The 27,931-nt window shown below is 41.3% G+C and overlaps 2 protein-coding genes and 1 long non-coding RNA gene across 6 annotated transcripts; 2 read left to right on the top strand and 1 right to left on the bottom strand.

The window, feature by feature from the left end:
* The first annotated feature begins 723 nt into the window (after positions 1 to 723).
* On the top strand, positions 724 to 1,779 carry LOC147644149 (uncharacterized). The gene is made up of 2 exons (XR_015271014.1): positions 724 to 915; positions 1,322 to 1,779. It is a non-coding gene; the product is annotated as an uncharacterized LOC147644149 (long non-coding RNA).
* Positions 1,217 to 3,237, bottom strand: atms (RNA polymerase II-associated factor 1-like protein antimeros). Its single transcript, XM_020957205.2, has 3 exons — positions 3,038 to 3,237; positions 2,010 to 2,976; positions 1,217 to 1,913 (listed from the first exon to the last, which is right to left on the bottom strand). The coding sequence occupies exons 1-3, from the start codon at positions 3,109 to 3,111 to the stop codon at positions 1,296 to 1,298; spliced, it is 1,659 nt and encodes a 552-aa protein (XP_020812864.2). The 5' UTR covers positions 3,112 to 3,237; the 3' UTR covers positions 1,217 to 1,295.
* A 2,732-nt stretch (positions 3,238 to 5,969) lies between these two features.
* Positions 5,970 to 27,661, top strand: LOC110187945 (solute carrier family 22 member 3). 4 transcript variants are annotated; one of them, XM_086830007.1, is made up of 6 exons: positions 10,914 to 11,078; positions 11,428 to 11,887; positions 23,763 to 24,742; positions 24,810 to 24,964; positions 25,036 to 25,204; positions 25,275 to 27,661. In XM_086830007.1, the coding sequence occupies exons 2-6, from the start codon at positions 11,606 to 11,608 to the stop codon at positions 26,257 to 26,259; spliced, it is 2,571 nt and encodes an 856-aa protein (XP_086686133.1). In that variant the 5' UTR covers positions 10,914 to 11,078; positions 11,428 to 11,605; the 3' UTR covers positions 26,260 to 27,661. The 4 variants fall into 4 exon arrangements, with proteins under 4 accessions (XP_086686135.1, XP_086686134.1, XP_086686133.1 ...); XM_086830009.1 differs by lacking the exons at positions 10,914 to 11,078; positions 11,428 to 11,887 and adding an exon at positions 5,970 to 6,327; XM_086830008.1 differs by lacking the exons at positions 10,914 to 11,078; positions 11,428 to 11,887 and adding an exon at positions 8,373 to 8,822.
* Positions 27,662 to 27,931: the final 270 nt, after the last annotated feature.

Genomic DNA, 27,931 nt, shown 5'->3' on the forward strand with positions numbered 1-27,931 from the left:
TAACAGGGGACGATGGATATCCTCTGTATAGGAGACGGTCAACTGAAGATGAAGGGACTTCGGCAACTTTAAACATGAGAATTGGTGATATTGAGGTAGACAATCGTTGGGTGGTTCCATACTCACCACAATTGTCAAAATCATACAAAGCGCACATCAACGTAGAATATTGCAATTCCGTGAAATCGATTAAATATATCTGCAAGTACGTGAATAAAGGCAGCGATATGGCAGTTTTTGGTGTTCAGGCAGAAAATTGTGACAGCAATGCAGTACAAGTTGTCGATAAAATCTCTCAATACCAGGCTGGAAGATACATAAGCAGCAACGAGGCTGCATGGCGAATTTTTTCGTTCCCAATTCATGAACGCTATCCAGCTGTAGTTCACTTGGCAGTCAATTTGGAGAATGGTCAACGTGCCTATTTCACAGAACTAAATGTGCAAGAAAGAGTCCTGAATCCGCCCACGACAACTCTGACTGCCTTCTTCACCTTATGCCAGGAAGATGCTTTTGCCATAACCTTGATGTATTCAGAAGTGCCCTCTTAACCACAATATGCCACAGAGAAACGTGGCAGGGTACAGCTAGTATTTATACATATATATTTCTTTAAGATAGTTATTAGGCCTAACCTAACCTAACCTAACATAATAATAAATCGGTTTCTGCTAACAAGTGAGCGTTGATTGAGCTTTTAAAACATAGCTGACGATTATTTTATATTTTTGAAAATTATATCTGACCGAAATTATAATACCTTGCGCAGATTAAAAAAATCAGTGTAATTTCATGATGCTTCTAGCAGCTATCTATCCAAAATTTAAATTAATTTTAAATTTCTGTTGCACTCATCTTCATCTATTTACATAAATGGAAATCTTACGAACTCGACTAAAATTTTTCAATTTAAAGGTTTGGAAAACGCGACAGAAACCAAATATGGAAGATATGAAAACGAATGAGGCCTATCCACAGTAGAACACGTGATAGCGCAGCTCTAAAATGTCAAAACAATTTATTTATTTTATTTGAAAACTTTATTTTTATTAAACCGCTGTCGTTGTCCGTTGCCATGTTTGCTTCTCAAAGATTTGCCAGCAAATTATGCTTGCGAGCATGTTGCCACTAGTTGGTGCCAAATGAAATTTTTGCTCGACGAGAGGCTCGGCCAACATGGTTCTACTGTGGATGGGCCCCATAAAACAACAGTTAATTTATTTTGATGGGTTTCGGCCACAAGGGCTTTATATTCAATTCGTTTTATTAATAAATGAGTCATATGCTGAAACTCTTCATTCCTCATCTGATCCGCTTCCAGTACTGGTTCCAGAGCCACTAGGCGAGCCACTGCGTGATCTGCTGGGCGACCGGGATCCAGAGCCAGAGCGGGATCCGGATCGGGACCGTGAACGGGACCTGGAACCAGACTTTGAGCGGGAACGAGATCGGGAGCCGGACTTCGAACGCGACCGTGAACGTGTACCCGATCTTGATCTTGATCCTGATTTATGTGAGCCGGCACCAGACTTCTGGGATCCTGCAGGCGAGTTTGTGCGCGATCTAGGGGAGCCGCTGGCTGAGCGGGAGCCGGACTTGGATCGACTGCTGGCCCGAGACCCAGAGTCAGAGCCCGAGCCCGAGCTCGACCCGCTGCGACTGCGAGTCCGGGAGCGTGACTGTCGATCCTTTGCCACTTGGGCCGGGGAATCTCCACCATCTTCTTTCGTCTTTGCGCTGTCCGAGGCAACTTCGCCGGTCTTTTCTGTCTCGGCAATAACCTGCTTCTGTTCCTCATCCACTTCCATTTCCTCATCGACCTCCTCCTCTTCCTCGCCAGGTACCTCCAGTTGACGCTCGCGATAGCGCTGCATACGATGTTCCATGCTGTCCAGAGGTCGATGCTTAACCACCTAGGAAAGATTAAAGGGTTAATATTAATTTAGAGTATATTTTTGTTTATAATAATAATAATTTATGAGTATGTGCTTGGGGAAAGAAAATCTTACCAGCTTAGTATTGTTGGGTTGCTGGCCAACCTTAACGCGGCGCTTGTTGAGGCGTACTCTCGTCTCTAGCTCATTGTAGTAAATGCCATCCGGCCGCATGACAAAGAAGTAGTTCTCCTCGTAGCCCTTGGACGCCTTGGTCTTCACGTTCCAGTTGTACTCGCGAGCTATCTTGTATTCGTACTCCTCCTCTTCCTTGTAAAGCTCGTTGGCAATAAAGTCGGCACGCCGCTTCTCGAGCGTCTGCTCTGTTGGCAGGAAATAGGCGACAAACTGCTCGCCGCTTTCGTCCATCACACCACGAATCATGGCCTGTGACATCTCCTCCAGCTGAGCGGGAACATTCTTCCCGATGGGGGCGGGATCGCTGTCGAATATGACCTGAGCGCAGGGATACTTCCAGTTGGTAAAGTCGGGGAAGATGGGCAGCACCTCCACGGGCACCACATTGGGCTTGGAGTAGTGCTTGGTGATCTCGCTCTTGGTGTCGCTGAAGGTCTTTTCTATGGCCTTGATCTGGGCATCGCGGTCCAGATACAGTGTCTCCTCTCGTAGCGACTTCTTAACGTTGTAGCCCACCTTGGCCTCTATGTTCTCCAGGTTTTGCGGCTGGAAGCGCGTCTGCTCCGTGGATATGTACTCAGACTTTCGTAACCAGGAGACTGTTCTCGAGTGCTGGCGGGAGCGCACAGAGTCCGTGGGCGTTAAGGTCTCCTCCTCGAGCAGCTTCTCATCAGCCGGATCCAGTAGGGTCATGGAGTCGGCTTGGTACAGTTCCCGGTTGATCAGATCCACCGTCACGCCCAAGTCGTGCTCCGTCAGCACATCGTACTTGAAGTTTCGTTCCAGCGACGTGGGATTGTACTGTACGAAGCGATGGCTGTCGAAGGGGTACTGAAGAAACTTCAGGTCGAAGGGTATGTCTGGCAGGTTGTTTCCATACTTTACGCGACAAATAATCTCCGATCTGCAAAGAATTTGTGTATGACTTCCGGCGTTGGCTTTGGCTTGGTTATCTGGCCACTTACTTGCGCTCCGTCTGCCGCTGTGGTCTCTTGTCGGCGGCGCTGTTGATTGCCGAATTGTTGATAGTCGGCGGCATAGTTTTAATTTTATCCCGTTTAAACTTTAAATCTTAATTTATTCTTTTAACTTTAATATATTTTGTATTGTGTCAATTGTCGGTTCACAATGACGTTTAAGTGTGACCAGGTGCAGCGAAGAAATAAATCCTCTCCTATTGCCGGGAAATTTAAACATCATAAATGGTGAATTTTTCGCGGGCGACAAATAAAAAAAATTAATAAAATATTTAAGCTTTAACACATGCCTTTAAAATAATGGCATTTAAAAATAAAACGAAAATTAAAAATTATATTTGGTTGCTCGTCACGTTTTTTAGGGTTGACTTTTTCCAAATATACATAAAAATGTACCTTTGTTTAAGGAACTTAAAATTTAAAATGCGTTTGAATGTTCCCAAACCTTAGTATGTAATTAAAAATCAAAATCAAATAAAAAATCTTAAATTTGTTTTTTTTTTTTTTACACCAATTGTATATACTTTCAATTTTTCCTTCCTATCTGCGACAGAAAGTTATATACTGAAGAATATGCAGAAACTTGCAACTATTTATATAAAAAGCTCTGGCTCGCTTTATACATTCGTGTCCGCCTTCGGTGTTGATTGTTCCTCCTGCGTTGACTGCTCTTTTTCTCTTAGTTACTCCTCCTCCACCTCCTATTTCGTGCTTATCCAGCTTCATTCCATCTTAGCCCTTACCTCGCTGAACAAACGGCACAAACCATCAGCGAGAGGAACGTGAGGAGTAAATATGACTGTGCCGCAACAGGGACGGAGGAAAGCGCTGAAAACATCTGCGTCGTCGGCGCGCTGCAGAACTCTGAAGCCGCGGAAAACAATCGATGCTCGCGCTCCTCCTGAGAGATTCTACTTCCCCCGTAGATTCCGTTACCTTCACAGAATCATCATCAGATACATCCTTAGTTCCAGATCCAGGTTACACTACAAATGCAGGACTTAAGGTTAAAGATTCGAAAACCAAAGCACCACCTAGTGTGAGCATCGTTACAAAAAAAAATCCCAACCACGCCAGTTTTAAAAGACTTTTCGAGAAGGAGACTACGCAAGAAGCATTCTTTGCCGCATCAAGGATTGCAAGACGAAGGAAAAGGAAGAAAAAAACCTATTAGCACTTAACGTTGTAATATAGCCTATATAACGGCGATCATAATGACGTGTGAAATGGCCAATGTAAACAACCCGACCCACCACAAATGGCCAATGCAAATAAACACACAGAATGCAACACAATAAATTGAATTAGCGACAAATGTTATTTGTAATTTTTTGTATGGAAAAAATGTGATTGTCACCTGTTTTTTGTTGTGGCGTGTGTTTGATGGGCATCACTTAGTTGGAAGCTGCGAAACCCCCCTCGCCAATACCGTGCAAATGCGAGCAGTAAGTTCAATAACAAGGTTATACGCACCACACATACAGACTTTCAGGAGGCAGAGAGAAAAATCTTTGCCATTTTCATAAGCTTATTTACATCTGGTATTAACACGACAACAACTTGCCAAAATAATCGTCACAAGAAATTAGCATTGCCTTGTTGATTGATGATCGCGAAGCATAGAAAGAAAACAAAATAAATTAAGAAATCAGTAGAAATATCAGGGAATTCGTCACCGTTGAGCATAGATCGATCGTTTAGAAAAATAATACAGCGAGTGGAAAGTGGGAGAGACCTTTGGGGTGCAGTTAGTTGGTTAAAGTAAATTGGCCTCGATGAATACATGCTAATTTGATTAATTTAAATAAATTAATTTAATAAAACTTTGAAGTTTGAGTCAGAATAACAGCAAAATACCAAAAAAAGATTACTTTGGCGCAACAAAAGAGTTAGGTTATTACCTGAAATGCCATATAATCTAACAATATTGGAACATTTTTTTCTTTTTTAATTGTTCATAAAAATATGTAAAGGGTTCCCTTCTAAAGAGGATGGGTTGTTCACCGAAAGCCAAACTGTTTGCCAATCGACCGTTATGAAAAAAGAAAATTCATAAGTTAAGGATTACTCTGTCGAGATTCTTATATGAGGCATTTTTATGTTAAGATTAAGTTGTTAAGATCAAAGTTGAAAATTAACGATTTTTGACTAAAAATAATAATTATTAAATGTTCGACATACATACATTATAAAAAACGAGATGAGTACTTGTAGGTTTAGAATATTAAAATTAAAAAACGTTTTACTAAATTTATAAACATTTAAACACAAAGCTTTAAGCAACCATTATCATAATTATATCATTGAAATTGAATTTAAAGTAATAACAAAAAGAAAAGAATTTATTAAATTACCAAACACTTTTAGAGTCTTAGATCGTTATATAAAAAAATGAAATATTACTTAGTGTTTAAAGACTGATTTAGTTGCCTTTTTATACGTCATAGAACAATATTTGCCTCTCAAACATGTCACGCTTTTAGCCTTTTGTTTTTACTCACAATTATTAATTACTGTCAATTAGTAATTATTGTTTAATCAACGCATCACATGATGGTGAGGAAAGCCAAACTGGCAAAGACGAACCAGTTAAACCAAAAGTTGGGATGACTTTTAGCCGACAAGAAGAACAGCCGCTCAATCAAATTAGCCAAAAGTAAGCAACAAAAAAGTTGCAAATCAATTGACCATGCGCAGCGTGCGCCGATGAGAAAATTTCCATGCTCGTTACTAGCCCACGAACTCGATTCGTGAGCCGACGAACTGATCTCGGGTGGTAGATCGGACATGGCCGATCTTCGGTCGAGTCCCGATCCCGATCACGATCCCGATCCGAATCGAATGGCGCGCGACTTCGGCTTCGAAAACGGTTTACATTTTGCAACAAGCGCTAAATTGGCTGGGCAAACAGAGCGGCTTTAGTCCGCTTTATTCGCAGGTTCACCCAGTTCGCAGTTCGCAGCTCGCCGTTCTTTTTGAAACGCTGTTTATTAGCATACATATTTGCTTAATATATATACCAGGTTCCACACTCGTATATCGAATGCCTGCCAGTTGGCGACATGTGTGTGCGTGTGCCGAAACTAGTAGAGTTTTTGGCACTTTAAGTGAAGTGTGAAGGGAGCGATCGGATTCGCCATTAATTCAGTATCCGCTTAATGTTCACAGTGAACGGTAGCCAAGGAGCAGTCCAGTTACCAACAGTGAAATATCCTTGCCGAATTATGATTACCAGAATAGCACAGCCCTTCTGACCGGATACCAGTTTTCTCCAATAGGTGAGTCCTGTGAATTAGACTTTAAAAATAATGAACACCTGTCCGCCTGTATACGTCTAAAAACTTAATTTATTAAAACTCAATCGTGCTAAGCCTATGAAGGTTGGTAATAAAACTTTTTTTATTGTCCTTCTAAAAAGATGTACCAATTAGAGTTAGTCAAGGAAATTTTTGTTATGACTTCACAAAATGGTGTCAAACGATAGCCAGTAATTTTTAAGTTTTTCGAGGAAAGTTTTTAGTGAACCATAAAATTAATTATTACTGGATTGAAATTACTTTTCAAACTAATGAATATCAATAGTTTATTGGGATTCTCCGAGTGATTGTACTCTAATACCCTTTAGGCGAGAGTTTAAGCTTGCTTTAAATTCTAGTAATTGATTAAGTCGTAAACCATGCGGAGGCGTGTTTTAAATTATTTTTATTTCTGCTACTGCCACAATATACTTTTGATTTAAAGCTGCTTAAATATATATAGCAGGCCCACATGTATCCATTATTATGCATAAAAAATTGTGAAATAACTGTGGGAAATTACAGAGTTCAGTTGAAGCGTCCCGATCATCGGCGACGTCGCCCGACCTGGAAATTCTCTGAACTTTGCATTATTCAAATCGAACTATAATTCTCTCGGCTTAGTTATTGTTCAAACCTGTGGAAGATCAGACAAAACGTGTTGCCATTCATATGGGGTCAGTGGACTAGGTGCTGGGGAAGTCTCTTGAATTACTCACTGGATTTAGATTGATCTAACCAGGAAATTTTCTAAGGGGTACAAGATTACATGGCTTTTATAAAGGTAATTCAAATGGTGACTTAATATCAACTATATAAAAAGCTACTCAGAAAAAAAGAGATTACTCAATAAAAATTACAATTATAATTAATGTTAAAAGTTAATTTATCACAAAATGAAAGCTTTGAAAGCGACTTAACCAGCTGAGGCTTACTGTAAAAAGTAATTAAAGTGAGTTTAAGTTCAAAAGTGGCAATAACCCATTGCGTCACTAGAATTATGTTTTTCCTTCCAAACACCAAGCCAGGTAATCCCAATATATTGCAACAATCTCGCACTGTCTTTGTTATTCATTCCAATTAATGGCTAATTCAATTTCCACACGTTTATTGTGAGACGATGTACTAGGAGCAATCATGTGTATTACGCGATCATGTCATGTACCTCGGATGTAAATGAAGAAAATATGGTTCTAATGCATTTTCTTTTCTATGCAAATATGAGATATCTTTAATTAGCTGCGATAGCTGTCGTGGGAAATGCCTGTGGCCAGCGCAGCATAAGAGATTCTTATTGTGGGAAACTGTGCTGCCTCTGCCAACTGCTAAGTTAAACACTAATCCCATTGGCCTGTTTACATTCAGTCACGTGCCGAAATTTGTACCGGTTTATTAACAATTACACTTACATATGTGTATGCACGTATCAGATCAATTTACATCTTGATAACCCCTGGCCCATCCAGCTCCTCTTTCGGCCACCTGAGTGTCGTGCGTTAAAAACGAAAACAAATAAAACAAAAGATAAATCAAACAAAGTGTCAAACAAACGAAATAAAATGAAAGCAGCGGGGGAGGAGGGGAGGGGGATTGGGCGAACAAAAATATAAAGAAACACTTAAGCAAACAGAGTAAAAGGCGAATGCGAAAAGCGAAGTGAACTGCTGCTGGTCCACACGGCGTATGAGTGTTTTTTGGCTCGCTGCTCCTCGCCTCTTGGCAAGTGTACAATTGTACGTACATAGATCGCCGTTGGCAGCACGAGAGTGATATAAAATGGATCTACAGTACTAGCCATATCAATGAGTGTACTGAACTCTTTCGCCTTGCCTCTCGGCAAACTTGAACTTGACTTTGCTGAGAGCCAGGAAATGGATCTCTCGGGATCTTGGGGACAAGTGCAATTGTGGGAGAATCGAACATGAGTACTACGAGAGGGATATTAATAGATACCCTAGCAGCGCTCCTCTTCTTCCTGTTTGAGCGGAAATCGAGTCAGCCCAAAAGAAATTCTTTGGCTGCCAATTCTTTTGTAGTTCCAACTCGGCCCTTGCCTCCTACACACACTGCACCATTGCCAGATCCGATCGCTTCGCCTTGTTTCGATATCAAAAATCCATAAATATTCAGCACTTGATATATTTCCAATGTGAAAGTGCTTTGCCCGCCAAAAACCTGAGAATTCTGGCGATTTGAATTATTGACGGGCGTGTGTGTGTGTGTGTGTTCGCGTGATTATATAAAATCGAATTGCACAACTAGCTCGGCATGAGATTGCTCGAATAGTTCCTTGTTAATGACCTGTGCAAATCACAAAGTTCAAAATGAGTTTCATCCATCCCGATGCTGGGCTAATGGGTAGCAATGGCAAGCCACCAGGGCCAATGGAGGAAGCGGAAGCTAAACCGGAGGAGCCCCATCGAAAGAGTCCCCTTAATGATCGGGTGGCCATAACAATAGTGATGCTGAAAGTTCAGGTAAAGCTCAGGATAAAAGTCCGAAAATATTTAGCTGGAACTTTGATGATAAAAATCAACTCAAATTCACTTTAAGGGAGATACAATCGGTCAATATAAAGTATTCAAGTCTTATTTTTCTTATTCCCATTAGGAGTTTTCCCTCCATGATCAGAAACACGACACATTTACTCATATCGAATGGCAGAACCCAAACCTTGGTATCATACACATATTAAGTATACGCCATGTGTGAGGAGACAAAGCTAAAAACACGCAACCTGCTAATTTCATTTAAACTTTCGACAGCCTCAAACTTCGAAACTCATTTAATGCTTTTTTTTGTGCATACATTTCCCATAAAATTTGTCTAAGGGAGGTGCGGGGGAGATGAAACTTTTCTTATTGTCTGCGCCGCTTTTTGTGTTTCTTGTCGTGCCACGCAGCGTATGCGTAATCAACGTTACATCCAAACACCAGCAACAACAACAATAAGAACTTTCTGGCTAATTTGTTTGCTGCGCGTGCCAATCACAGGTTCCCGTTACAATGAAGATGCACGCGTACCAGCCGCCTTTTCCCCATCTGGGGAACCCCCCTCCGTCCCCGTCTTCCTCCCTTCATTGTTGATGTAAAATTTATTAGCGCTCTCGTTCGAACAATGACAAACGGTTGGGGGCGTTAGGCGGTAGGTAGGGGGGCGTGGTTGTCGAATTAGATTTGCAAACAAGCCAACAATACGAATGCTCACAAGTGCATGACACTAACTAATGCCGCTAACAGTCGTAATTAGAACAAAAGCACTCCGACAATAACAGAAAGTAACAAATAATTGTCGCTAAAGAAAACATTGTTTTTTCCAGTCTTGTTTTACGACACGATAACTATTTGAAGTAAATGCTTATACTATATCAATTTAATAATTTATTATTCATTTTTACATTTATTTATTGGTTAATTTTAACTTTTTTGAGATCAGTAGAAGATCTACTTTATGTTATTTTTTATTTAAAAGAGCAAGTGTCACAGCAAAGTTGCACAATATGAAAAAATAATTTGAATAACCTCCGAATTGAAATAATTAGAAAAATAACTGAAAAATGTATATAGGTTTTTAAGTAACACATTTATTCTATAATAACATAAGTTTTCATATTCAGTTTTAGGAATATTGTTAATGGCAAATCAAGCTAATAAAATGATTTCTTAATTGTTTTAGCATATTAACATCAACAATATCGAATATTGTCATTATTTCTTGTTATTATTCTTTTTAATTAATGAAAGAAATATATATTAATGAACACAATTAATACAGCTGACGAACTATGTATCTTTTAATTAACGTTTATTCTATACAACATTACACGTAGTTTAATAAGAATTTCCTGTTAGCCTTATTTAAAGATCAGTTGTCAGGCCTTCTTTTGGTTTTGAAGTGTAATATATAACGGTTTTAATCAGGAAAAAGACTCCTATAATGGTATATAATCCTATTCCTTGGAACTTGAAGATCCTCACATAACAAGCCATAATGTGGCAATGTTCTATATTCGCCGGTGCTTGGCGACCTTTCAACTTGCTTCCCATTAAACAAGTTTTATTATTTCTCTCTCTCTTATTACCATTTTAATGGAGAAACTGCGAACGAGAGGAGATAGTGACAGGCACGCAATGGCACGTGCGTCAGTAGTTTGGCTTAAATTGGACCCTGTTATCCTCCCGTTGAGAGATCCACAGAACGACCAATTAATCGAGTCAATTGGTGGAATATGTATATTTAATTTGTCAAACATTTATTGCGCCCCCCTAATTGTGGCCAAATGAAATATGTGTCGATGGAAGAGGGACACACTACGAGTCGCATAGAGGAAGGTCCTGCTGGCGACAAGAGTCAACCTTGGGAGGGGAGTCGAGCAACAGCTGCTCGGATCTAGCTCCAAAAGCTTTGGCCTTAGTTTAGCCCGGATTCAGTTAGCCACTTCGACGTGGGGCCAACGAAAGTGAAATTGGCCAACACACGTGACCGACCGGCCTCATTGAAGCATTGCTCGTGAATGAACTCTGAAGAAGTTGCTGTGTCGTCGGCGAGAGCTTTCGCTTTCGTTTTCATTTTCATTCTGCTTCGGGTGGAAGGAAAAACGAAGTACAGCTGGAGGCGGAGCTTTTCGCCAGTTTTCCCTGCTTTCCGTGGCTTTTCGGCAATTCAGTTGCGCGTTGGGCGAACGCCAGCACAAAACGAGTCATTTTTACAGCGCGGACGGAGCTACGTTTTCAGTATTTGAATAAATATTATTCATTCACATTAGTTTCTTGAGCGACTCGTATTATTTTTCCAACTTTAATGCATTCTTTTAAATTAGTTTATGATCGTTGCTTGGTCCGCTTAATTTTCACATAATAGAAAAATCCCTAAATTTTTTGTTATTAAGTAACTACAAGACTTTGCTAAACTAATTTAAATTTATTATAACATTTTTTTTGATCATCCAATTTCCATTATATTAAACACAATTTGTTCCGGCTTCTTCTCCCTTACCTAAAATTATTATTACTTCATTGGATTTAGGCTAAATGTTCAAAATATATTTTTCTCACTCAAACATCTCATTGTCTGTCATTGAAGCCTCAGCAAGAAACAATTCAAAATTAAACAAACTTATTGGCAATCAGAGTGCTTAAAACATTAACTAATAAATGATATATTACTGAGATAGTGTGCGTGGGAAAACGAATAAATTTCGAGTTAAATGATTTAACTTAGCGGGGAAGTTCTCGCCATTTCGACCGGGTTCGAACGCATTATGCTCACGGACATTGGCAGCAGCAGCGCGAACGGTATCGGTATCGGTAATGGCACCAATGGCCATAATGTTGGCAATGGTCATGGCAACAGCATCCTAGTCAGTGGCATTCATTCGCTGAGCGGCTCCTCCAGCGGCATTTTCAGTGCGAGCAGCGAAAAGTTGGCAACGCGGAATGACGATGCGAGCTCCAAGAAGGGCAGCAACTGTGAAGGCGATGCCGATGAGGACGATGAGGATGATGACGACGACGATGATGATGATGATGAGGATGAAACTACGGTATATATGTATACTCGAGTGGATTTTGTTTAGGCGAATTAGCCGCATATGCATGCGTAATTTTATGCTCGGAGATAATTACAAACTCTCAGTCACAAGCGGAAATCCAAGAGCAAATTGTGCGTGGCACAGCGATAAGCTGGGCAGGATTTGGAAGGGTCTTATGTTAGGGTAGGTCGAATTGCAGGACACCCAGAAATTCCATGGTATATGTACAAAGGAGTTGCTTAGGGCGTGTTATTTAGGAAAGCATTGTTATTTTATTACTGAAAGTATTATTTACAGATAGATAAAATGTCTACCATGGCCAGATCTAGTCGGCTGCTGATGAATTTTAAAGCTTTAATCGGAAATGCTTCCTTCATTCTGTAATACATTTCAGTTACTTATATTTCCTTGATCTTTACGGGTTAATTGTTAAAATAAAGTGGGCTGCTTAAAGATATGAGAAATATTTCTAGCTTATGGGCACTCACGAACTTTTATTCATTATCCTCGACGCACCCTAACGGGAGTAACTTATATGTATGAGTGTGAGTTACGCGGCGTAACCGTTTGAATAACGCAAACTTTTGAGTTGGGTTTTGAGCCCGCGCAACCCTACATTCCTTTCCGCCGGAAACTTAGCTCCTCTGATCTCCGACTCGCGGTTTTGGCCGCCTGCCTGGCCCCAAACAAATTCGTGAGATCCATTCAATTATTCAAACAATCATTCACAGATGCGAATGAGCACCCCAAGGAGCACTTCCGCTGGAGCTCTCTTCTCGGGTGTGAATAAGGATATCGGGGAATGGGATTGAATACACGAATCAAGGAGAAAATGTTGCCAAAGGCACCAACTAAATGAGGCAAATGACCGTTTTGGCCTGCCTTTTCTTTGGCAAATAAATTTTCCCCAAGAGCTTTCCTTTGTGGCGGTCGTGGCTGTTGTTGTCCCTGTTTTCGGCAAAATGTTTGCTTTCGGGTTCACGTCCAGTCAAAACAGATATCGCTGGGCTGCCATCTGCAGATATATTTCACATTTTTCCGACACGCTTCCTTTTTTCACTTGGCTTTAATTAAAATCTGGCGTTGATGACGTCATTCCGACTGCCTTAATTAAGTCAAGTTTTGAAACTAAACACTCCATTCCCGGTTCTTTTCCGCTTCGCCTGAGCTGATTGCGAGGCTCCAGGTGGCCCCTGGCGGGGTTACTCCACTCATTAGTGTGGCAGCCACACGTGCTCCGAGATCCGTGCGTATTGACTCTGGAGAATAAGAAGGTGACAGCGGATTCTGTTTAGCATGCGAATGCGATAAACGTCAAAGTCGGAACCGTGTATGCCATACTCTTTCCAGATTATGTAAATGTCGTCTCCTTTTTCTTTTTTTCCCCTCGACCCGTATGTAAATTAGTCGGCGCAGGACACGCGCTCGCCTCGTGTGAAAAATTAGAGCGCAAGAATATATAGATTCTTGTGTGAAAGGGGATAATATTGATAAATATATTTAGCCCGAAAAATGGTTGTCCTCGTCCAGGATTGAGGTGAGTTCCTTCAGTTTCTCAGATATGCCTTTTTTATTTTTGTTCCGTTTGAATTACCTTATGATATTTTTGTGGTTTCATTAAAATTAAAATATTAGGAACATAAATGTAGTCGCTTATCATGAGGTAATTTAATGGTTGATATTTTGAAATCAACCATTTATATTCAACCTGAAACTGGTTGAATCGGATAACGAATTCGTACCTACAACAACTTTTCCAATGAACTCGACTCCAATTTGACCCGGGCAATTTCGTCCAGACAGACACGCGAATTTCCCACTCTCAAAGCGAATAATCAACGCAAATTTCCAATTTCAATTCGCAAATAAGAGTCGCGTGTCTCAATTGCCAGCACTTTTGCAGTGAATCCCTCGCGAAAGTCTGAACTAGGCCCTAATCGTCCATATAACCAAACACTCTTTACCAGAGTGTAAACAAAATAATTTGTTTGGTGCATTTAGAGTATAGATTTGCAATTCGGGAAGTGGAGCCTGAGTTCCACCCTCAATTTAAATCTCTTCGTTAATGAACTTTCTTTTAGAGGAATTTGTGTTGCACTTGACCAAAGATATATGTATGTATTGCAATTTTTTTTTGTCATTTATTATGCCATTTGTTTTGGCTACAAAAAAATAATATAAAAAAGGTTAGGAAGCTATAGTAGAGTTTGATAGACTATTAAATACTTGGTAATGGACATAATAATAATAATTAAACTCGAATTAAACAGGGTGGAATACAAATGAAAATGTTTAAAAAGGCCAAATGTTGATAAGTACATGTTGTGCAACACCTTAATGAATAAAAATATTTCAAGGGAAAGGTTGAGCAGCACCAAGTACAAATGCAGCACAGAAACTTTATACTCGTATAACTTCCATGTTTCTTATCTGATTGTGTTCAAATTTTTAGAGTATCTCCTCGGCAACTTGGTCTGCGCTCTACAGATATGAATGCTGCTATCAAATTTACTTTAAAATATATATTTTACTCGCGCAGTGTCTGACATACGGAAAAGGCTAAATTGACTCTGGTGGTGATGCTGATCAGAAGACCCTATTTTACCTATTATATATATTCTCGGTCGGCACTTATAGTACCCTCGTACTCTATTGGTACCGCGTATAGAAAAAAATGTCAGCGAAAAGGTTTATACGTCTGTCATAGTCCCGAAAAAATGTTGCCCAAATAAACGTAAAGCCAAGTATGTTGTAAAGGACAATCAGTTTGCCAGTATGGTCGTAAAGTTACGGCCCACAAATCTGAGCTAACAAGCTACAGTGGACAGGAATAAAGGGAATTCCCGTCATTAATGGAAGAACACTAATGTAGAGTACATTACATAAACTAAATAGAGTCATTGTTCTGATTGTTTACAAGCTTTTTCTAGTCTTGTACACAACTTACTAAACTAAACATGTAAGCAGTTTTATTTAAATGCTATATTTATATGTATTAAAGAGTTTTTTTTTTTGAGGATGAATCTTTTTGCTGAGCTACATTCCAAACCCATAGTTGAAAGCGTTTAACTCACCACTTTTTTCGCAACTGACAAAATGAAACTTTTATTAGCCAACAGACCCTTCAAAGGGCTCTGGGTTTTCGGGGTGGGCATTAACCCTCTTTCCAGACTGTGTCCGATTGAGAACTGACCACTACAGGGCCGCCAAGGTCAAAGGGAACAATGTAAAAAAAAGGATGCCGCTTAACCGTTGAGGACCAAAAAATCGTTGATTATTTATTAAAATTGATAAGCAAAGAGGGACTTAGGGGCTGTTCTCTTGGCAGGATTTTAATTGGTTTTAAGCCCGGGCTCGAGTCCAGAGAAGTCGAGGACCCCTCGAGATTGTCTCATTTGCATTAGTAAAGTGCCTCGAACTTTGTGCCTAAGTGCGGCGAACTCGAGAGCTCAATAAATAGGGCAAGGGAGAACGTTGGGGAAGGTAAGTGCCTCGGGTCAAGGGCATTGAACGACTTAATGGCGGGGCAGTTGGCTGAAAAGTGTCATAAAACTCGCCAGGCAAGGTAAACAAGAGCACTCATAAAGTTTTCAAGTGCCTCAGATGCGATAATCGCTTTTCAATTTCATCTTGGGGAGAACTTTTTGCTTTGAGCGGCTCGAGATTTACTCGATATTTATGGACCAGAAACTTTTCCGTCCTCCCCGCTCGGCCTGTTACGAGTCGTTTTACCACTAATCAGCAGAATTGTTGGTAACTTGAATCGCCCAGCCAGCTGTTAAAGCTGCTGAAAATGAAAACAGCTTCCGAACTATATGGGAGAGTAAGCAGAAATTTAATTAAAACGCCTAGCGAGGCAAAAATCAGTCAAAAGATTTCCTCAGCCTCTCAGCCACTAAATAAGGATGGATAATTTCTTGTGACCTTTTTCTCAAGTTCAGGTCTAGTTTAAAGACCTCTTTAAGGTTCAGAACCCTTTGCTGCTCTGACGATTTATTTTTATTTTTGGCAACGAACTGAGCAAACAAAAATGGCGCACGCTATTAAGACCAAGTACTCAAAGCAATTACACCCGAAACGACGTAGGGAAACAAAAAAAAACACCGAAACGGAAACCAGATGAGAGCCCCAAACAAAAGACAAGACAATTGTGTAAATAAAAGTGAGGAAACAACCAGTGAGTGGGTCTGATTGGGAGGGCGGCCTTGACGAGTGGGACGGCCGGCTCTGTGGGTGGCTCCCCGGGCAATTAAACTGTCAGGCATCCGAAGCGGAAGCACCCAGAGTGGGGGAAAATGCAACATGGCAATGGCCGGGTGTGAAAAGGGCATTAAAATTCAAGTGAACGCGGGGATGATATAGCAGACAATATGGCTCCTCTCACTTGTAACTGTAATAATGTGTCATTATGTTTTATGTAGCATACATTTCTGCTGCGCCAAGCAATTACTTTGGCGAATATGATAATTCAATTTATTAGCGAATATTTATTATTCTTATGAGGATGCCTTGGATAAATGAATATCATAAAATATCCTAGGTTCCCCTAGCAATTATTCTGCCAGCATATTAGCCTAAGATTATATAGTAAACATATTTAGAAGAAAATATTACCATAATCAAGCCTAGGAAAAGCGAACTTCCTTTGTCCTTTGTTTTTCGTAATTTTGAAGGCTTCTGTTTTCTCTGCTATAAATTGTTTACGCCGCGCACTCAAGTGTGAAGCGTTCTTCTTCCGGGAACCTTAAGGCGGCAAAATGAAAATTCAATTTTAATATTTTCCCCGAACCGAACGCTGTCTCATTACAAACGATAAGCAAGCCAGTTCCTGCGCCTGCAATTTGCTTTCCACATTTCCCTCTGTCTCTGCAAATCCCTGAGCCTGACTACCGTCCTCGAATGTTTGATTCCGCATTTAAGGGTGCCTTGGCCGCAGGACTACTACGTCCTCGGTTGGGTTTATTCTGGGGCTGTTTTGTGACAGATTGCGATTAAGGCAAGGCGATTGACTGCGGCAGGCCAAACAGCAGCAGCAGGCAAGTTGGTGGCCAAGGCCAACTAAATTTGATGGTCCAGGCCTATTTATGTTTATGTTCTGCGGGGGTTCACCTCGCAGACACACACACGCATACGAATACGAATACGAGTAGTAAGTATATGGTCCTGTTGTTTTCCTAAGCCGCTTAGTGGCAGACCTCAGATGGAGGCACAATTTCCATTTATCTGCTTAGTCGGTGGCCAAAAGGGAAATTGCAGATGTGGCCTACGGGCACTGTGGCTGAAATCTATCATAATTTCGGGACATCTTGGCAAATGTGATTCATTTACTCACTAATTAATGTTTAAATAATGCCAAGCCTAAGGGTATTCCATCAAAACCAATTATGTGCTTTATGTCGTAATGAATTTGTTTTCTTTATTAAATGTATTATAGAGAGTTTTCTGAAGTTCATTTAAAGAGAGTATATTATAACTCAGTGTCCACTGTGCCTACCAAAAGGTTATAATAAGCATCTGCTATTTTATGAAATGTGTTTCTGTCTGATTCGTAATGCAATTGACTGCCAACCGAAATCCGAAATTACATATATGCTATAGATTGCCATAAGCCCATCAAGAATGCGAGGAAAATATTTACTAAAGCTAGGAGGAAAATTCAATTCCCAATGAGTATACTTTTCTGAATATTTATCCTCGATATTTCTCTAAAAAGAACAAAATACAAAGTAACATAAAAATCACTCTAAATTCTGTGCGTGTGTCGTCTCTCGTTAGGTGTTTATTCGTCTGTCAAAATCTGATTTTCCCTGTCACCAAACCTACCCCACCTAAATCCGTGGAAATCCCCAAAAAATCTCAGAGACAGATACAGAAGGAAAACGGAGACAAACAGAGAAAAGCTTTCCGAGCAATTGAAACGTTGCTGAGATGGAAAAGAACGGACGCATAAAGAATTCACTCGCTCGCATAATATATGCATATCCTTCATCTAAGCATCCCGAGAATGCGGGCAATTCCGTTCGAATCAAAGGCAAAGTCCATAATTTCAGGCTCCCTCCATCGTGAGCCCATTCGACTTTCATCTGAATGCCGCGGAGTAAAGCCCTGACTACGACCTGCCCCACATGAGTTTGCAGTGGGAGAGTTGTCAGTTTCAATTGCTGGGACACATAAATCAGAGGAAAGAAAGTCGAAGAAGGCGGCAAGTCATAAATCCTGGCCAGAAATTGGTGGTGTTGGTGTTGGTGTTGGTGGGATTGGAACAAGACTGCTTCCTTTCACTTTCAAGTTAATTGCAAAAAGGAAAAGGGAAAAATAAAAAAGGGAAAGCCCCTTTAAATTATAGTCATTGCGTCTGCGAAAAAATGAAATAGAATTTTCCTGTCACTTATGTGTTTTGTCGACCCTTCCGCTTGCTGCTTTGACAAATACAATTTTCATAACATTGAGAAATGATTTCTGGTGTCATCGTTCGGCACATAAATGTTCTACGCAAATTTCGTTTGTTACCTTGACGTTGGCCTCTATTATTTATTTACTTGGCGCTTTTTGGGACCACTATTCTTTCGGCAATGAATGAAACTGATGGAAAACACTTGACTAAACAGTAGGCGACGCCGACTTAGTTGGAGATCATTAAAACAGTTTATGTTCCAGGCAATAAACAAAACAATTAAGGAGATAATTAAAGAGTGATGTTGGTACATATACATAAATACATACATTTAGTAGTAGTAGTAGTAGTATATGAAGTCAGCTTTTATAGCCCCGATAAAACTTTGTTGAGTTAACACTTTCCCAGTTGGTGGCGGTGGCTAGGCCCCCCTTAAGAAGCTCCTTGAATCCTTCGATCCTTCAATGTGCCATAACCAAAACACTTACCGCACCCATTGGCAGCAGGACCCACGCATTCTCTATGCGATGGAGGGCATAAAAACAATCTGCAGTACATTACGTATACGCCATGCTGCGCCAAATTGTTTCGACAGTTGGGAGCATGCGAATGTTTATGACTCTCCAAACGCCATCGAAGACATTTGCATACACGTGTCAGAGTGAGATGGTTTCATCCATCATTGTACATATAGTATATACCCTACACACACATAAATATATATGATACTTTCGTGACAGACAGCCAAGTGGGCAATATAGCCCGGATTTTTTGTAAATTATCGCCAACACATTGCGGCCACTCGGGGGTCAAGCTACGAGTTGGAACTAATCAAATATTTATGCTCGCTTTCGTCTGGGCCCACGTCTGGCCACGATATCGTGACGGGGCTAACTCGAATGGCTCATAAGTATTGGCCGCCTAGTTGGGCCAGCAACAAGTTGGGAGGATGTCGGGCCACCACATCGCATGTCTTGAAAGCCAAAATAATTGGTCCTTGGCCGCTAAGTATTGAGTGAGAATCTATTTTGAGGCAATTTAATTACACGGCATTTTGTCATCTCCTTTTGGGAAAAACTTTTGCTAAACTAATTCGGTAATTATATAACCTTTAACGAGGTTTGACAGGAGCCATTACAAGCTAAATAACCACAAGTTTTTACGTTGGGAAAATTAGTAGAATTTTCCTGGCCGTGTTATAAGAAGAACAACATTTATACTTTAATTGAGATTTGTCATCCCTTACCTTTCCTCATGCTTTCCCGAAATTAACACAATGTTATGCCCTAATCCTTGTACTGGGGGAGAATTTATTGAAGCATAAACAATATTCAGCCAGCAGCAGGAGCGTCGGAAATAAGCACATTAACTCGCCTCAGCAGCTGGATGTCAACAGCTTTTGCCAGGGATTTTCACTTACCAGCAAAAACAGCGAATAATACATCAGCCTCTCCACCTGTCCCGCATCCGTCGTGGCCACTCTGTTGCCTGTTTGCCAGAGGGCAGCAACGGCAAACCGGAGCAGGAAACACTCTCGCCCTGGCATTGCTCCAATTAACTTTGGCGTCCATTGTTGTCACCCCACCCACCACCGTCGTCACCTATGTATGTATTTTTCCAACTTTTCCTCGCAACAAAGAAAATACTTCAGTTGCAACTTTGTGTGCCTTTGTTGTCGAGGGAGAGTGAGAGAGGAAAAGTCATGGCAGCTGGGGGTGTTGTCGTTACCTGAAGATTGTTAGGCCAAACAATTAATTAATCATTAGGCCTGGCTAATGGGTAAGCGATACACACCGTCTCAGAAGTGTGGAAAGTGCTTTTCCTTTGGCTTGTTTTGCTGCTGTCAAGAGAGATTTCATGTGATTACCAAGCAGTGCTAGTGCAAGTGTAACCATTGAATTTAATTATTTGTCTATTGTCTAGCAGGTTGATTCTAATTACTGGCAAAGATCGTTTGGTTATGAATTTGTTGCTTTACAAACAAGAACGCAAACTTGTGTTAATTAACTTTTAAAATGTTTGTCTCACGTTGCAAAATGCGGAAATATTAAAAAAGTTACTTATATAAAGTTGGATGAAGCTGAATTTTAATATTAAAGACTTAATATTAATATTAAATATTAATAATATATTAATATTTAATATTAAAGACTTAACACTACCTGACCGACTAAAGGTTTAGCATACTTCTTCATTAATAATATCATCAATAATACTAATAATAATTAAAATTAAAAGAACTTGTAGATATTCAACATTCTTTACGCAATCATTTGATTTTTTCAAGGTTTTCAAGTTGTTCAACCAATTCATAAAAATTTTAAGAGTCCAACCAATTACCTTAATTTTATTTAACAACCTCTGGCATTTGCTGGCATCCCTACACAATATTTTCTTACACAATATTTTCTTTGAATACTTCTCTCATTATGCCTCCCACTCGAATGTGTAACTCATATTTCCAGCACTGAAGCCAAAGAGCTTTTCCTTCCTCGCCTCGGTTTCAATTACAAAATTTTCCCTCTCGGCATACAATGGACCCCGACACACCATATGTACTATATGCCCAAATGGCAAGAAGTCTGCTCCTTTCTTCCGATAAACAATCAATTTCCATGTCCTATATGCACCGCCAAGCGAGCTCCTTCCGCAGGGAAACACTTCCGATTGAATTATGAAGAGCAATAAATGCGTTAATGAAATATTAAGGACGCTCTACTCCCATGGGGACTATATAAAGGAATGTAGCGGCGGCAATTGTTTCCGGTCGGGAATAAAAATGATTTGCAGAGCAAGTCACCCAGCTAAATGCTCCGCTTCGGGCAGATAATTGGAGTAGGTTGTGGGCAACAAATTTTCCAGCTTGACAGCTAATTAAAGCAGCCAAGCAAAGTATCAATCTGACTGTAAGAAAATTGCTTTAATTATGACCGAGGGAGCTGAGCCGGCAATCCGGACAGGGCTTTAAGACCCTCCATCAGTCGTCGACCACTGACAAGGAGGAGATGCTCCTGTGCTCCGCATCCTGTCCCCAGTCAGCCGTGCGGCAGCGACTTATGAATAATTTATAGCTGGATTTCGGGGGCTTTGTGCTTTATTAAAAAATTTGTTACCACGCATCGGCTCTTGATACTCTTGGGAACGGATTTTTTTCAAATAGTTGAACATTGAACACCGTCTATAAAGGTAATTTTTGTGCTTTTATAGCTTAGTTTTAAAATTTAAGGTGTAATCAGATGGGAATTTCTTCGTGAAACTTAATACTTTCAGAATAAATATTTCCAATTTCTTCTTATTTAAATTTCCGTGGGAAAGAATATGAAAACTTCGGCACTTTTTTGTTTCCTTTTTTTTGGAATTTCAAAAAACAAAACTTTTACGAAACACATTCGGGGCCGGCAGATATAAATTCCTGTGGGTTTTCAATTGAGTATTATTAAATATAAAATTTAAATGGGTTCCTAAGAGGCTTAGGCAAAGTCCTGGTTGGGTATTTGAACAAAGTCAAAGTGAAACAATGTTTTCTTTAAAGTTTAAGTAAAACATGTAAAATATGCAGTCAAGAACACCTTCCAGTCCTTCAAGCATGAGCTACGTAAACAATGCCCTTAACTATATAAGTGAATCACCTTAAGAGGCAGTATTTTCAACCATTTGTCACGTGACGCATAAAATTCAATTTTCCCTCTCCAAGCCTTTCCCAACGTAAAACCGATATAAAACAACAAGCGAAGGCAATCGGCATTAACCTTGGCGATATTTGCACAACTGCTGGCAGTCAGCAAAACGAAAATAAGACCCGAAAAGACAAGAATAAAGCGAAGAGATATGGAAACGAATTCATTTAGGCGACGCATAAAACTAGAAACACGCGGTCGGACCCAGAGAACTAATAAAATGATTGCATACTTACCGGCGTCGGGCTTAGCGAATCCTTGGGAAATCGCTCCTGACAATGGAACGACCTTCAGACCGAAAATCAAAGTTATTTTTCTCGTTCTGTTGATGTTTTTTCCACTCCGATTTGGTGGTTTTTCCTTTGCAAATTTCCCGCTTTGCAAAATTTATGCCATGCCACCAATCGGCGCTAAAGAATCCGCGGATTAATGCATTATGCATGAAACCCAATTCAGATCCTTTCCCCTTCTCAGGTTTCGCCTTCGCCTGCATTCCTTTGAAGGTCACACCTAATGGTTGCTTCGGGACTTTCGATTTTCAAAGTCCCTGTGTGTGGGTCTCCGTTTTCCAGTAAACAACCCGCATATATTAGATCCCATTAAACGAGGCAGCACACGAAAAACAAAACTTTAATGACGACAAATGCGACAGTCAAAAAAAGATGGCCCAGCGGCGGAACAAAACAAAAACCCACTGAGCCAACGCAATTGTTTGCAATTGTTGGCCAAGAACATCTGAATAAGACTACCGAGTGGGGGAAAGGAGGTGTTTTGGCTTGTTTAGCTGGGCGTCTGCCGCTGTTTTTTTTTCCGACTCCAGGGACATTTGTCAACCCAAAAATGCTGAAACCAAATGAGAAGTCGTAAACTGTTGCCGAGTTTTTGTTTTAATTTTTTCGCTTGCTCTGTGTTTTTCTGCTGCTTAGATATATGAGGATGGTTAATTAGAGAAACCTAATTAAGAAAAAATAATGTTTTTATTTGGCTTAAAAAATGTAGACCTAATGCGATGTGCATATATTTTATTAATATTTAAAGTTAATGTTTAATTACACGTGCTTCCTTAAAGTGGAACGAAAAGGTTTGATATTTTGACCAGTTATTTAAAAGAATTCGTGCCCAAAGGCAATTACATTCTGTGGTCATATGGGTGACATTAAGGTCCATGCAAATAAAGCTAAAATTAACATACCACAAACTAGTTACTTAGTTCAGGAATATGTACGCATATGGCGTATTAGTAATATTTGCGATGACAGATGCGATGTACATATTACCCCTCTTAAAGTTCATGGCCCAAGGATAAGCCTGGAGATGTTACATTTAAAAATATATGTAAGCACAAGGATAAATAGCTTCTTCAATTACCATTGCGGCTTTCCTGGGATTTCAAATTACTTTAAGAGAGGGCCAAGAAAGAAAGTGACGCAGGCCACTTGGTTGTGCAATTTATGTTCATTATATCCTGGAAATGCAATCGGGGATACGCCAAGTGAGCCATGTGAGTGGGCGACACTACCCAAGTCCCATACGATGCAGTCTGCACTTGAGTGTCCAAGGACAGTGGGGGATGATCGGAGGAATGCCACTGAGTTGTCCTTTTGACTGGATAGCAATGGCACAAGCAAGAGATAAGAACTAATAAATTGTATTAACTTCCTTTAAATGTGATTCGGGCTATGTACCTATAAAAATACTTTCACAGATTAAGAGGATTTGATTTAAGTTAATGCTTATTATTCCAGCCATGTACCTTTACAATTAGCCTTAATTTAAATTCTAATTGCCATGTTTTCTCTCTTTTCGGCCCACACAGGCAGAATCCCCCCTGCTGCCCCTGAAGGACGACCTCGAGCCATCGCCCACTCGAGTCCAGAGTTCCTCGCACATATCAGCCAGTAGGTCACCCCACCAGTACAGCACCTTAGCAGGCGACCACGAACTCGTGCCAGCTCATCAGCATCAGCACCAGCATCCGCACCAGCATCCGCCGCCACCCGCTTCCAACGAGTGTCGTCGTCGCAGCTCGCTGACCAGTTGTCCGAATTCCCTGCCTTGTGACCACGTCGAGAGTCCGCAAGGAGAGGCGAACAACAACAGCAGTAGCACCAGCAACAATAACAACAATAACATCAACGAGGGAGGATTCTATTCTCACCTGTCCAGCAGCACTCCCAGCCACAAGCACCAGCACGAATATCAGCTGTATCCCAACGACACCTTTGCCCGTCTAGAAGGGAAGTCAGCGAGACCAAATACCAAGATGCAGACTAAAGTGGATGCAGTGGGTCGCATCACTGGCCCCTGGGGCAAATGGCAGCTACGGACTGTGCTCCTGATCTTTCTTTGCAAGATCCCCTCCTCCTGGTTCATGGCCTGCATCATTTTCACGGCGCCGGCACCCCGACACGGGGAGTTCTTCTGCAAACCACCAAACACGATCGGAGCCCAGAACCAGACGCAGTGGATCAAGGTTTCCCATCCGCAAAAGGAGGAGAGCGACGATCAGGAGTTCTCCATCGACTTTTGCAATGTGTACCAGGATGCCCAGGAGCACGCCCATCATTACTACAACTACGAGAACAGAGAGCAGGAGCCGCGGGTGTGGGAGAAGCCCCTGCACCGCAACTCCAATGTGATTCCCTGCACCGAGTTTCAGCACGAATCCGACTACCATTCCGTGGTGACCCAGTACGATCTCGTCTGCTCTCGGGACATCCTCGTCTCAGTCACACAGTTCTTCCATCTCTTCGGTGTGCTCACTGGGGGCATTCTGGCCAATCAGCTGCTTAAATAGTGAGTTGCACTTGAGAGGAGTAGAATGTTCTCTTGGTTATTTATTTATTACATCTTTCCACTCCAGTTTCAGTCCCCGAAATGTGATGCTCTTTGGCATGATCACACAGATCTTCTGTGGAAACCTAACGGGCCATGTTGCCTCCTACGAGCTGCATGTCTTCTTCCGGTGCCTCTCCGCCGTCTGCTGTGCCCAGATGTACACCGCAGGTGGCCAGATCAGTAAGTACTTACCATATATGGTGCTTAAAGGACAGAAGCTAATGGATACTCCAATTCCTCTTCCCCAACAGTGGCCGACATAACGGGTGGGAAGTATAAAACCTGCGTCTCCACACTCTTCGAGCAGTTCTGGTCTATTGGGGTGATGATGCTGCCCGGAGTGGCCAGCTTCTGGTCCAGTTGGTCGCATCTCTACATGGCCATCTCATGGCCCACGGTGATCCTCATCTACCTATGGCAGTGAGTAATCAAAAAAAGCATCCAAGGCTTGTAGTTTTAATAGGGTCGTTTCCTGAACTAAATTTTTTAGGTGGATTCCCGACTCGCCACGCTGGCTTATCGCCCGGGGTAGGGTGCAGGAAGCCAAGAAGATCTTGCTAGAGTGCGCCGAGGTGAATGGAACGCGCTACAACCTGCCCCACGACATCGACCAGCAGCTGGAGCTGCAGGCACAGACGGCGATGGACGCCCCGCCGCCGAGTGGGTGGTGGTCTATGTGGAAGGGTGAGCGTGCGGTGCGGCACATGGTGTGCGTGCACCTGGCCTGGTCGCTCTACATCGTCGTCTACTACGGCATGCTGCTCAACATACGCTCCTTCAGCCGCGATCACCTGTACATCAACACCTTCATCGCGGGCTTCAGCGAGATGGTGGGCACGTTCATTGGCCTCTTCCTGATCCTGAAGACCACCCGCAAGTGGCTGTGGACGGGGCTCTTCAACATTGTGGCGGGATGTATTGCCTACTGCGGCTGGTTGGTCCCCAAGCAGAGTGTGATCGGAGTAGACCTGAATGTGGCCCTGCTCATGTGCTCGGCAATGGTGTCCAAAATGGCCATCTCGACGACGCTCAGCATCCTGACTACCTGCACTGTGGAACTGGTCTCTGATGATAAAAAGAAAATCACCGCCTTCTCGACCATCTGCTGGGCTCGTTTTTGGCTGCTAGGAGCTCCCTTTATTGGGTCCACAGTGGTCCTGGGCCAACTCATTCCCCAGACGGCCTTTGCCTCGCTGGCCATCTGGGGCGGATTCTGCACCGCCTTGATCAGCAGCCCAAGGACACATCCCATCTCAAGACCCGCGTCGCCGGCTGCCCAGAGTGCACAAAATGTGGCCTCCCAGTTCACCATCATCGACGGCATGGACAACAAGGGCTACACGCCCAGCTCGAAGCCAACCATCCATGCGAACAGCACCATTAGGAAACTGACCACGCCGCAATCAAATCTACCTCCTCAACTGATGCCCGGCATTTGGACGACCAAGATAAACGAGGATGGCCCACCAATGTGATCTGCTCCAACGCGAGATTAGGTTGCGCAGAAAAAAGCTGTTTAACAACGGATGGGATTGACAGAACAGTTGCTTAAAAGCGATGTTAGCTTGGAGAAGTACTTGCTTTCGCACGGGGGAGGTCTCGAGATACTAACTTACCATTCTCGAGCCTTGCCTATGTAGAGCTTGATAGGATTTAGGAACATAGTTCTAATGTTTAATTGTAGAAGCAGCTGTTCAAAATTAAGCTAATGCAGTGCAGACAGTTAGAACCTTGGGTTTTGTTCACTTTGGTGGTGCTGTGACTTGTAAACTACAGTCTACAAATTTGATATACACTATATATACTTATAAAGCCCCTTTATTACGTAAGGGGCGCCTCCTTTTGTAACGCACACTAGCAAACTTTTTTGAGGGGAAGTCCGAGGCAGACCTAGCTCTTTTCGCACACTTAAAAAGTAGGAGCTCAACTTTACCCTAGTCCCCAAAATAAAAGTGCTCAAATGAGGAATATGTTAGGCACCCTAGGTAAAAAAAAAATACCAACATTTTTTAGTAGTCAACTCTGAAGCTTAGATCTTTGGGCAGAAGAGTCCCTAACCAAATCCGATTAAACGGAAAAAGACGCTCGCAAAGGCAGCCCAAAAATATAACACTAATTACCTATATATGTATATTTTTCATTAAATCTAGGGCATTAGGGCATAGTTTTAAAGTTTAGTTAATCCCCGGAAGGCCATAAACACACATGAATCTGGGTTTAGCTTCAGCGCAGCCATAAAAAGTAGTCTCATAAGCCTAGTACGTCGGTCGAATGTGGAACACGCCCCGAGAGACAAGCCCAGTATTACGCAGTCACAATTAAACCAAAACCGATCCGAACCGAACCGAATCGAACCTCATGTAGAACCCATTTAATAGAAATGCCAACTATTGGCGGTTGATCCTTCTAAAGGCCTGCGGTTCCACATTTTAGTGATTGTGTTGTAAACACCTGGAGAGAATTTCATGAAAAGACATACATATAAGAGTAGTCACACAATAATTAAATATTATAGAAAACTTCAATTAATTACCTTTCTCGACATCTAAATAATGAATTGCAAGGGGCATAGAGGAAATCAATAATTTTAGAGTAACTATTAATTACTTTATTACCATTATGTATTATGAATTAACAATTATCAATTACCAAGCTAATTTTAATATAAATCAATTAGTAGCGTTTCAGGTCTAATTATTAATTATGCATATAAAAGTACATATATTTTAAAAGTTGCAACTTTGCCTAGTGAATACGCTTGGCAACTCGTTGAATGTTATCTGATAATGGTTACTATATGAAAGAAAATGTTATGCATGGCAAAAGAGCAATATTTTTCTAATAAAGCATCCCCCCATAAAAAAAAAAACAAGGAAACTTATTGATCGTTTTAATTTTAAGGTACTTGATTGTTTAAAAGATTTACCGAACTGCAAGAGGTGTCAGAAATGGATATATAATATTGTTAATCAGTTAAATTCTTCGTGTGGTTTTGGCAAGAATCTTTGCTTTTATTCAGATTTCTTCAAAACTGAGAGACTTCCTTACGGACAGACGGACGGACTGATATGGCTAAATCGACTACATTGTTGATGCTAATCAAGAATATATATGTATGTATATATATCGTCCGTCCGTCAGTTTTGA

This window comes from Drosophila serrata, unplaced genomic scaffold (genome assembly GCF_035046125.1).
Source record: "Drosophila serrata isolate PLE 108 unplaced genomic scaffold, ASM3504612v1 contig_228, whole genome shotgun sequence".
Taxonomy (NCBI): Eukaryota; Metazoa; Arthropoda; class Insecta; order Diptera; family Drosophilidae; genus Drosophila; species Drosophila serrata.

Excerpts from the sequence above, each read along its gene's own strand:
- atms (XM_020957205.2), bottom strand. The coding sequence starts at position 3,111 with ATGCCGCCGACTATCAACAATTCGGCAATCAACAGCGCCGCCGACAAG. Across the intron at positions 2,977-3,037 it reads CAGCGGCAGACGGAGCGCAA|ATCGGAGATTATTTGTCGCG; the intron begins GTAAGTGGCCAG and ends AATTCTTTGCAG. Across the intron at positions 1,914-2,009 it reads AACCCAACAATACTAAGCTG|GTGGTTAAGCATCGACCTCT; the intron begins GTAAGATTTTCT and ends AATCTTTCCTAG.
- LOC110187945 (XM_086830007.1), top strand. The coding sequence starts at position 11,606 with ATGCTCACGGACATTGGCAGCAGCAGCGCGAACGGTATCGGTATCGGT. Across the intron at positions 24,743-24,809 it reads GCCAATCAGCTGCTTAAATA|TTTCAGTCCCCGAAATGTGA; the intron begins GTGAGTTGCACT and ends TTTCCACTCCAG. Across the intron at positions 24,965-25,035 it reads CACCGCAGGTGGCCAGATCA|TGGCCGACATAACGGGTGGG; the intron begins GTAAGTACTTAC and ends CTTCCCCAACAG.